The sequence below is a fragment of the Crocodylus porosus genome, unplaced genomic scaffold (assembly GCF_001723895.1).
Source record: "Crocodylus porosus isolate Cpor-Errol unplaced genomic scaffold, CroPor_comp1, whole genome shotgun sequence".
NCBI lineage: Eukaryota > Metazoa > Chordata > Crocodylia > Crocodylidae > Crocodylus > Crocodylus porosus.
Window position 1 is genome coordinate 1,484,440 of NW_017728922.1, and position 11,214 is coordinate 1,495,653.

The window sequence follows — 11,214 nt, forward strand, 5'->3', positions numbered from 1 at the left end:
TCGGATTGCCTGTAAACGCTCTGATTACACATTAAACAAATCCCTTTCCTCTGCTTCCAGTGGGAAGATTAAATGATCCCTCCCGGCAATCAGCGCTGGTGCCGAGTCGGGGCTTGACCCCATGCTTTCTTTCTGTGCCACCAAATCGCCTCTAGTCTGGACTGCCAAGCCTCACTGCGGTGGGGCAGGGGAGCGCAGGCCTTGCACCCTGGGCCCCGGAGCCGCCCTGCAGCCCCTGCGCCAGGCCGCAGGCCTTGCACCAGACGGCCGCACGGGCGGGGCTCGGGCCTGGCCTGGGAGATGCTGGCAGCTGCTCGCACCCCAGGGAGCTGGGGAACGGTGCCGCGATGCAAAGGATTTTAGAGCCTGCTGTCAGGAGGGGAAGTGCCTGCGGCTCCCAGGCGCTCGGCCAGCCGCCCACGGTCTGTCCTCCTGCCTCCGTACGAGCCCGTGTCCCCCCGGCCCGCCCTGCCCTGCCCCGCTCTGGCTCCACCAGCCTTGCCTGGGACCAGAGCAGCCCTCCGCTCTCCAGAGCCCCTGGCGGGACACCTGCCGCAGGACGTCCCGGCCAGGGCCAGGGGCAGGATCCGATCCAGTTCCAGCCCCAGGCGCAGGTCTGAGCCCCGCTCTGGCAGCAACACCAAGAGCGACAGTGCTCCAGCCTGCACCGTCGACCTGCCCCCACGGCGAGACGGGTGCCTCGGAGCCGCAGCAGCCCCAGGGGGTCCAGGGCCCGCCCCGTGGACACGGGCAGGGCTCAGCCCAGCACATGCCTGCCTCTGCGGGCCCCAGGGCAGGAGGAGAGGGGCTGTGTGTGACCAAGGCTCCCAGCTCCTCTCTGGCACTCTCCTCTTGCTCCCTGCTGGTTTGAATTTCCTAGTAGATCCTGGGAAAGTGGATGCCTTTTCCCCGCAATTAGCCCTCCTTCGTTATGCAAACACTGGCCTTTGATCTGGTCCCTTTACTTTAGTCTCCTCTGTGTCCGGGACAGGCCGCTTGTGGCCTGGGCGCAGAGCTGGGCTGGGTGCGGAGCTGGCAAAGCAGCGAGCTCCCACCGGGATGACCCTGCCCATGCTCAGCACCACCGTGCAATGCAGCCCTGCAGGCACAGACTGCTCCCGGCAGCTCCACGCCGCCCCGCGGACGACCCTGCCGCAACGGGACCTCGAGCAGGCAGCTCGCAGGCGCCGAGTGGGTGCGGGCGCCCATAGGTCTGGGGGGCAGCGCTGGCTCCCAGGCCTGGGCTCGTCCCCGGCTCGCAGCACGTCGGTGCTGCTCCAAACACTTCTCCCCACTTTCAAGTTCTGAGCACTTTAATTTGCAGGAATCGCCTGCTTTCATGTTGCGGCGCCATGCGTCTCCCTGCCTCTGATCTCCGATTTCGCACAGACACGTCTCCTTTGATACGTCTTGCTCACATCAGCCTCTGATCAGGCAGCTCCATAATTGTGAGTGATTTTCAAAGCAGCCGGAGCCGCGTCTGGAGCATGGAGTCGCCAGTCCCCTCCCTTCCTAAAAGTTGTTGAAGCAAAATAAATTAATCTAATTCCCCACAGCCCTTCAGGAGCAGGACAGCTCTGGTGCTGCTGTGGGTGCCAACACCCCGGCTGGCGGCACGGCCACGGATGGGGAGCAGCCTCGTTGCGGGGCGCCGAGCAGCTCGGGGTGCCAGGCAGTTCCCACAGCAGCTCCCCGTCTGATGACTCCTGCGAAGATGCCAGAGGCTGTTGCACAGCTCCTTAACAAGCCAGCTAACAAACAAGCTGCATTTGCTATATCCAGAAATGCCCCACATGCCATGCTGCATGGGGCTGAGGCTGTGCTGCCCCCACCGGCCGCGTGCCCCTGCGGGTGCTCACGGTACCATGGCCCAGCCCCCTTTCCTAGCATGAACGAGCCTCTGCCCATGGCAGACCTGCAGAGAGCGGCGCTGGTCCCTCTGCCGCCGGGGCAGGGCTGCCAGCAGCCCCCTGCCCTGGCATCAGCAAGGCTCAGGGACGCTGCCTCCTTGCAGGGCCTCTGGGCCTTCCCAGCTCCACCGGCTGCAGCTCCTCCCACACTTCCGCGCACCTGTCACTCTTCCCCCTTTCATCCGCTGCCGACTCCCCGGAGGGACCTGCCTTATCGTTTGATGTCAGTCAGTCTTTTGCAGGCTCTGTCTTGTGCCTTGATGCAGCCTTTGGAGAGCACTGATTTACAGCTCCCGGCCACAGCGCCAGTGCATGCGCTCCACCTGCTCGCCCCACACCGGCAGCCACCTCGGTGAGCACGGGGTGCCTGGCCCGGACAGGGAGCCGCATGGCACCCCAAGCAGGAGCCCGAGGGGTCAGAGAGCAAGAAACCACGGCTGGATCTGGGGGCCTCCAACTGTGCTGGGTAACGAGGCAGAATGTCTCTCAGCCCCAGGCAGGGAACGAGGGCAGCCACATGCAGCACCCATCAGCTGGGGGCCCCCCAGGCCACAGGGGGTCTGTACTTGGATTGGAGACAGATGGTGACTTGGGCGCTAGCTGAAGCCTGTGGACAGGGAACACAGCCGACCCCCTTGCTTAGCCCTGGAGACACACAGGCATCATGGAAGGATTGTCCGCACCCAGACAACCATCACCTCTGTGCCACAGAGCCAAGGCCGGGGGGCAGGAATGGGATGGGTTTGTGCCTCAGACAAGACAGACATGCATGAGGTGGACAGAAGGGAGGGCGATCCAGGGCCGTGACACCCCAGCAGCAATGGCCTGCTCCGGTGCATGCCGCAGGAGGCTGCAGAGGGGGTGGCACAGGGAGCCCAGGGCTGGAAGAGCACGACTACAGCGGCACAAGAGAACTTGCACGTGCGAGGACCGTGCGTGGCCAGGCCACTCTGCTGGCTTGGGGCAACGGGCTGGTTCAGCCTTCCACCCCCAGGCACCCACAGGAAGCCGGGAGGGCTGCAAAGTGCAGGGCAGGGACACCAGGCGCAGGAAACAACCAGCAACTCTGCCCACCCTGTCTGCTCTCAGCCCCCAGGTGCGGGGTGGTGGGAGGACACCCCAGCTCAGCACCTGGCCCGCTCCACGGTCAGCTGCTTGCCAAGGTGAGAAAGGCCGTGAGGAGCCAGCGTGCTGGGGCTGCACAGGCTGGGAGAGCCCAGCCCAGGACGGATGGGTGCTCGGCAGATGCCGGCAGCCTGTGCAGATGGGCAGAGATGAGCTGGGGAGCGCAGGCACTTGCCAGACATATGTGGCCAGGGGCAGAGCGAGACACTGTCCCCACAGCTGCCACTGCCTCCTCCGTGCACCACGGGCAAAGGGCCGAGGGCCTGCTCCTGCAAGCCTGCCCCGAGACCTGCACAGCGCTGCTGGAGCACAGCCTGCATCCGGTGCAGCCGTCCCCCGTGCCAGGCCGCCAAGCTGAGCTGCACGCCTGGCCCCAGCCAGCGCTCAGCACGGAGGATTTATTTACTTGTTTTCCTGACAACGCCTTATTTATTCTCCCTTCCTGGCTCCCCCTAGCTCCGGTCGCGGCTGGAATCCCCAGGATTTACGGCCGGCCACGGTGCCGTACCCGAGACGCGCGGCGCAGCAGCGGGGACCTACCTACGGGCGACAGCTCGGCCACGCTGCCGATGTAGGGCCCTTCCAGGAAGCGGGGCTCGCTGTCATTGATGTCCTGCACCTTGATGATGAACTCGGACTCGGGCTCCAGCAGCTGGTCGGTTTGGCGGTCCCGGGCCTGAGCCCGCAGCGTGTAAAATGTTTTCTGCTCCCGGTCCAGGCGCTCGGTGGCATGGATGTCGCCCGTGACCTCGTCGATGAGGAAGATGGTGCCTGCGCCTTCCCCGGAGATCGTGTACTTGATGGAGCCGTCCCCCTCGTCTGAGTCCGAGTGGATCTGCCAAGGGAGGAGCAGAGCGAGAGGGTTAGCACAGGCCCGAGCCTCGCTTGCTGCTCCCACGCAGGAGCCCCTGGCTGCACAGAGCCAGAGGCAAGGGCAGTGCCACGCAGACAGCAGTGCCCAGGCTTGGGCACAACCTCCTGCTCTGACCCAGTCCCGCACTCACGCGATGTGCCGCACGCACCCAGCCCCTGCCCATCCTCACACAGGCCAGCTGGGCTCGGGCACACAAACACCACCCTAGAGAGGGTCAAACCCAGTCCGTTCCACCGACTCGCTGCGCAGCCTCCGCCCAGCCACCAAACAAGCCACGCAGATCAGCCCACATGGCTCAAGCTGGCCGAGCACCAAGAGTGCAATACGACAGGTACCGGGGGATGGAGATGGGGTGCAGCACCAGCCCCCTCAGGCCCCTTTGTGCTACGCTGCGAAAGGGATCACACCAGACCCCCACCAGCTCGCTGCCCCTGGGCCTGCTACGCCACGGCTCAGGCGCAGGCACTGGCTCTCCCTGCCGGCACCGCTCCAGCTCTTGCCTGCTTCGCGGGCAGCCCGTGCTGCCGGCCGCTCTGCTCTCCACCCGGGAGCTCGTAAACACACCACACGTCAGGCACAGACTACCCGGCCTGGCTGCAGCCGGCAACAAATGGAGCGGCTTGCCCAGCGTTCAGAGCGAAAAACAGCCCCTGGGGAAGCTGCTTTTGTGGCCAACAATTTCCTCTTCATTTTCTAATTAAGACCATATTTGAAACAAGGGAGGGAAAGGGTAAACAGCAGCTCCCCGCAGAACTGGCGCTGCCTGGAATCCAGGCCAGGCGGCCGGAGATAATTTTATTGGTGGCATTAAACTGAGTTATGAGGTTTTTACAATCCAGCCACTTATGAGAAATCTATTAACAGTAACTGGACAGGCAGAATGCATCTCTACGGAGAGCGGCGTGGGCATTAATTGGGACCATCCATAACGGGACAGGCCCCCGGAAAGGTTTCATCAGACGCCTTCATTTACTCCCCACAATTTCTGCTGAGAATCAGCAAAGTTGCCAAAAAAAAAAGAGCCGTCCATTAATCGGCTAATGAAATATGAAAATGTTTATGGGCCATTCAATCTTCCAAACTGCAGTTCTATAATCCACCTTCCAGACACACAGCTCCACCAGCAAGAATTTATACCAGAGCTGCCTCTTTTTACGACGCCTTCATTATATTTGTCTTGTTAGATACAGTTTATATATTTATTTATTTCATGAGTGAGGTGCCCACACATTAGACAATTCAGTGCCTTTTACACATCATCTGTATATTACCACTCGCTTCAAAATACTTGCCCAGTGCCAGGAGGTGCATCTGCCTGCCTGCCATCACCTAGGAAATGCAACCGCCCACCAGAAACCACCCCTGCCTGCCCGTGACTGCAGAGAGGACACCTCGAACCCTTTTCTAGCACAGCCTAAGTCCCGTCGCTCAGGGATGGCGCTGCACCTTGGGCATCCCCCCCCACCGCTGCAGCAGCACGGCCCCTTGGCCCCATCGCCTCTGGGCGCCCAGCGCAGGGGCTGGTCCACGTCCCCGCTGATGCCACCAGCCAGCTCAGGCTCAATCACGGGCACACAGCCGTCAGCACATCCCTGTCGTGAGGGCCACCGCCCCGGAGCAGCCGCCAGCAAACACACAAACCAGAGCTGGGAAGGGAAGCAGAGCCTGCACCCCAGGGGCTCGGAGATTGATTTATCAGGGAAAATTAAATGCTCAATCTGCAGCGTCTGGCCCCACTGCTCCTGATGGGGAGGGTGGGGAGCCACAGGGCACCAGGCCAGGGCATGCCCAGGCATGTGCTGTGCTAGGAAGGGGCGCTGGCGTTGGCGCCCGGGCCCAGGGTGCAGGCAGGTGCCCCGGGCAGACAGATGGTGCAGCCAACAGGCTGGCGCAGAGCACCCACAGCCGGACTGCAGAAATGCCACGAACTATGAGCCCTGCACCCCATTGCACGCGCTCCCCGGATTGCTCCTCCCTTGCATGGTTGCTGGAGGGCCTCGGCAGAGCGCCGGAGGGGTGGACGGCACCAGCACAGGGCACGTCTGCCTCTGGCTCTGGCTGTGCCACTGCCTCCCGCCCACCTCCACCCTCACCCCCCTTTGCACCCGGGACAGGGCTACGTGCCCAGGAGATGGGCAGGATCCAGGGCCAGTATCAGCCCCTCTGCCGAGGGACCAGGCAAACACGTCTGGGCAACGCCAGGCAAGGGCCCCTGGCAAGCAGACAAGAACCTTTCACCGGCTCTGTCTGTTAAAGAGGGAAATTGTTTCCCTGCCCAAAAGGGCTAAAAACAGGGATTTTACGAGGCCGTTAATTACTTCCTACTAATTAATTCAAAATTAAATGTGAACAGAGGTGCATTTTCCTTATGAAAAGCGATTAAGCAGAAAGCACAGATACACAAATAAAACATGACGCTGGGACTGAGGAAGAAAGAAAATCAAATAAAAACTGGCCCGTAATGAAGGCGCGCTCTCTGTTTGCTCCAACTCATAAAGCCCGAGTTCATCAATTTTCTTTAAATATTAGCAACTTAATTAAATCTGCTTTTTTCCCTTTAATCCCCATCTCTATCTAAAATAGATCTGTCCACATGCAGAAGTTTGGAGCTAGTGCTGACCCCATAATTCTATTTAAAAAACCCAAAGAAATCCACATCAAACTGACAGCGGCCTCAGGGGAAATTACAGTTCAGAAAAAGGATTAGCCAAAGAGCCCAGATTGTATGGAAATGTTATTGGACCTCCAAAGAGCCCGGGCAGGGGCGGAAGGGGCACCGCAGGGCTGCGCCTTCCCAGCAGGGGGTGCCAGCGGGCGTGGGGCCAGGGCACTGCCTACGAGAAGCTCACAGCCCTCCAGGGTGCGGCAGGGGCAATGAGGGCGCCTGCGGCAGGGGGTTCCTGGCCACCCCAGCCCGGGCTCTCCCTGGAGGGGCGCAGAGGGGAATGGGCAGGAGAGGTTCCCAGTGATTACAGCCCCAGCCTGGAGCAGGGGCAGAGCAGGCTACCCCTGGCCCCCAGCCCCTCCCGCACAGGCACTGCAGCACGGAGGCAGGAGGCCTGGCTGTGGGGCGCCGATCCAGGCACCCCCCACCCAGGGCTCCCCCAGCAGGAGCTGCGGCATGACCCGCGGGGGTGACAGCCATGCCGTGCCAGCTGCGCCCACCTCTCAGAGCGGTGCTGACCAGGAGCGGCTGTGCGTGGCTCGGCTATTTGCTCTGGGCTGGCAGGCAACACAGCGAGCGTGTGGAAAGGGGCTGTAAAATGGGTTAGTTTAGGTTCCCGGGTTCATTTTGGAAATGAGGCTGTTGCTAGGCTACCTCTGGAATTTGACAAGGCCTGATGCTTCGAGTCACTCCCCAGGGGAGCTGTGAATTAACTGTAACTGCAGTGAGCGCCGCCGTGGAGGAGCATGGCTCTGCCGGCAGCTGCGGTGCTTGCTTGCCAGCCTTGGCCCCAGCACGTGTTCCTGAGCAAGCAGGCACACGGCCCCGGCCTCCTCCGGAAGGGGGGCAGCAAGGCTGTAGCCTCCATGCTGGGCCTGGCTGGGCATCGGTATGGCCAGAACGAGCCCGCATGCCCGCAGGGCCCAGGCCATCCCCACTGCCACAGGCTTCAGGACGGCCTGCCCACAGCCTTCGGGCCAGTGGTCCTGCTGCATGGCCGAGAGCTGTCCTCAGCACGTGGCTGTGCTTCGGGCACCTCCCCGCTGGCCAGCCCCAGCCCTTTCCTGCCCTGCCCCAGCCCCGGGCAGCCCGGCGGGGCAGGCAGGCACCCCCGTCACTTTACCTTCCCCACGTACAGCGGCTCCGTGCCCGTGTACTCCTCGACCACGAAGAACTGGTTCCACACCCAGCCACGCTTCACGCGGCCGCCCACCAGCAGCACGCTGTCCCCCGCGGGCTCCAAGCCAGGGCCCGCTGCGTCTGCGCGCACGGCCAGGGCCCTCGGCCGCTCCAGGGTACAGAGCAGAAGCGACAGGGTCCACGAGAAGCCCAAGAGCCCCATCCCCTGGGCAGCAGCATGGAGTGGGGCTGGCAGACAGGACGCCGGCATCCTCTGGGCGCCACCACGGTGCGTCTCGCCAGCCCGCAGGGGGTCTCTGCGCCCGCCGGGACCCTGCTGTGGCAGCCAGACCCCTCGCAACCCCAGCGGGCCAGGAGTCACATGTCGGCCCTCAGGGCCCCACTGCAGACAGCGACAAGCAGTCCCGGGCCAGCCCCGCGCAGGCTCCGTGCCTGGAGAGAGCAGGTGTTAGCGGCTGCCCGTGGCACTGGATCTGCTGGGCGGGCCGCTGGCAGCAGCCGTGCTGCCTTGGGGGCTGGAGTCCGGACAGCAGCTGTGGCCCCCTCTCCACTCCCCACGCACGAGGTCCTTCAGCATGCGGGGGCAGGGGCACAGCCGTCTGCCAGGACCGGAGGCATCTGCGCCGGGAGCTCGCAGGAAGAGGGGGCGAGCATCTCGGCATTAAGTCCCACAAGGGAGGCACTGGCTGGGGCAGCACAGGAGCCCCTGAATCCAGGAGCAGGCCCAGTGCACGCACTGCACTCAGCGTGAGGGCGTTTGTAATCCTTGTTTTCGTGGCTGTTGTTCTCCTGGCTCCAGCGAAGGCTCCTTGGCCCACAGGCTGCCAGTCACCTCCATCTTCTGCTGGGTCACGCGGGCGAGTCCAAGGCGGCCAGCAGTGTCTCCGGGAGCCTGAAAAGGGCCAAGATGTTAGCGATGGTGCAGGTGCAGGAACAGGGCCCACATTCCCCCATGGGCAACAAGCCCTGTGGGGCTGCCACCCCCGGGCCACACATGGGAACCCAGCACAGCCAGAGCCAGGAGGCAGGGACAGCGGGCAGAGGTGGCAAGCTGCGTGGTTCCCTCTCTGCGGCACATCCTGCATTTCACAGGGGCCCCAAGAGCAAGGAGGTCTCAAGCCCCCAAAGCAGCAGCTCTGCACAGCCTGGCTCCATGCTCTGCCAGCCCATGTGCCCCCAACGCCATGCCACCCTGCCCCACGCCAGATGCAGGGGAGGACACGGGCCAGCACTGCGGGGAGGCAGCATGCTACTGTGCCCCAGGAGGTGCCTGGAGCTCCCAGGCCTGTTCCCACAGGAAAAGGCTGGTCCGATTCCCAGGGCTGGAGCTGCAACTTGGTCTCTGGCTCCCCAGCTCCCACCCACACAGCCACAACCCAAGCCCCCGAGCCCCAGCCTGGCCCAGCAGAGACACGGAGCTGACCTCGGGGGAAGAAGCGTCCAGGGTGGGCTCCAGGCACCCAGGTGCGGAGGCGGCAGCTGGCAAGTGCCACATCAGCAGCCACTTGCAGATCTGCACAGCTGGGACATGACCCCCCCCCCAGACTCCAAACTCAGGGCAGGCTGCCGTGGTGTCACCCTGCTGCTTCCTTGTCCCAGAACAGCCCCAGGTGCAAACAGAGCCCAGGGCACGGCGGGGGGAGATGCCCCACCTCATGCAGCCCCAGGCCCTCAGCCAGTGCCCAGGGCCCCACACGTGATGCACATGCCATGAGGCATCCATAGGGCCCCATGCTAGAGCTCCCCCCACACACACACGTGTTGTAGCACACACAGCCCGCAGCGTGTGCTCGGGGAACACGGGGCTCCGGAGCATCTCTAGGAAGGATGGAGCGGCTTCACTCGTGTTCCTTCCCGTCTCCATCCCACGCCCTGGGCCCACTCACCGGCAGGCAGGGCTGCAGCGATGCCTCATGTCACAGAGATGCCTCCCGTGCTGCTAGATGCCGGCTGGTGCTTGCCAAGAACACTCGCTCGCTCGCACTCGGAAGCGCGGTGGGCGCCAGACCCTGTCGTCTCGCCTGCCGACTCAGCCCTCCTACCGGGTGCAGACAGCCCCGAGGTGCTCGTGCCAATTTTGCAGGTTCCCCTGTAAGCAAAGAGCACAGAAGACTGTAAGAGAGGCAGATCTAGTGGGGGAGCTGGACACCCCCGCCTGTACCACACCACATACACTCATCAGCTGGCATGCCTGCACCTCCACCCCGCACCCCCTGCAAGGCCAGGAAAACCACGATGGCACGGCGCGGCGCGGCGTGGTGCAGGGAGCATCCCAGCAGAGGCCAGAGCCAGACTCCCACCGCCCCCCTGACTAGCAGGAAAGGGAGCACGCATGCAGGAAGTCTGGTTTCTCACCACACACATGTGCGTGGAGACACTCGCCAGGGCGTGCTCGTGGTGGCAGCAGCCACACCATGTCGCATCACGCATCCTGCATCACTTGCGCCAGGCCACCGCATGAGCTGCAGCCCAGCCCTGCTGGGTGATCAGCCCTGACGCTGCCAGTGCTTCATGAGCTTTGCAAACCAGCCCAAGTGCCAGAGCCACAATTGACGGTTAAAAGCTGGCATCGAGGGGCAGCCTCAGCTCTGCCCTGGCTGACTCTGCCCCGATAGCTAGCAGGACTCTTCCCCCTCCCTGCCCCCTGCTCACTTCAGCACAGCCTGAGCCCCGGGACGTTCACGGCGCAGTGAATCTGGCCAAGTTGCTAGCAGCTGCCTTCCGCAGGTCACCCCCACCCCAGAGCTGCCCTGGGCATGAAGCAAGATCCAGGGGGGGCCCAGGCCTGCCTGTAGCGTCCCCCTGGCCTGCTTGCTGGCTCCCAGAACCCCGCCCCAGCTCCAGGTGGGGAGGGGAAGGAGCCATGCCAGACAAGGGCACCTCCCTGCCGGTGGCGACTACATCATTCCCGCGAATGCGCTCCCCAGAGCAATGGGGCTGCCCCCAGGAGCCGTGACCACGACAAGAACCAAACGTGGGGCCTTGCACGTGCCCAGGATCACTGAAACATGGGATGCCCTGGCCGTCGGGGAGCAGGCCGGGCTGCCCGAGCACCCTCCCAAGCAGCGACTGGGGGAAAGGAGAGGCGTTCACACGAGAGAGCAGGCGGAGGCCTGCGCTCCAGACGCGAGGCAGCGCCCACGGCCGGAGGACAGCAAGCCTGGGGCCAGGCCCCCACTGGCTGCTGCATGGGCAAGGGCTCAGCTCTACAACGGCGCCGGCATCAAGGAGTGCAAAGCACCACCCCAACCCTGCTCTTTTAAACCCAAGCAGCAACTGCCACGGCCCCGGGCAGCTCCTACAGCCACCGCCACACACGAGGCACAGCTCTGGCGCTCAGGCCACTTCCCCGGTAAAGCACAGGGCTGAGAAATCAAATGAGGGACGCCCCAAAGCAGGGACTGTCACAGGAGAGATGTGGTCGGGGCTGCTGCGGTTCACAAGGGGCTGGGCCAGCGTTGCTGTGGGAACTGCAACCTTGCCTTCCCCGGCTCAGCCAC

General features: G+C 63.4%; 1 protein-coding gene across 2 annotated transcripts in view; it reads right to left on the reverse strand.

Annotated features, from left to right (window-relative positions):
• CDH22 (cadherin 22) overlaps positions 1 to 9,843 on the reverse strand; it is a 46,012-nt gene extending 36,169 nt beyond the window's left edge. Inside the window, exons 1-3 of one of the 2 annotated variants that reach the window (XM_019539543.1) lie at positions 9,601 to 9,842; positions 7,698 to 8,606; positions 3,576 to 3,870 (exon numbers count right to left, since the gene is read on the reverse strand). In XM_019539543.1, the coding sequence (XP_019395088.1) occupies positions 3,576 to 3,870; positions 7,698 to 7,964 (562 nt within the window). In that variant the 5' untranslated portion in view covers positions 7,965 to 8,606; positions 9,601 to 9,842. Of the gene's footprint in view, positions 1 to 3,575; positions 3,871 to 7,697; positions 8,607 to 9,600 lie in introns of both variants that reach the window. The other variant, XM_019539544.1, reaches the window with a different exon arrangement.
• Between the last annotated feature and the right edge of the window lie 1,371 nt (positions 9,844 to 11,214).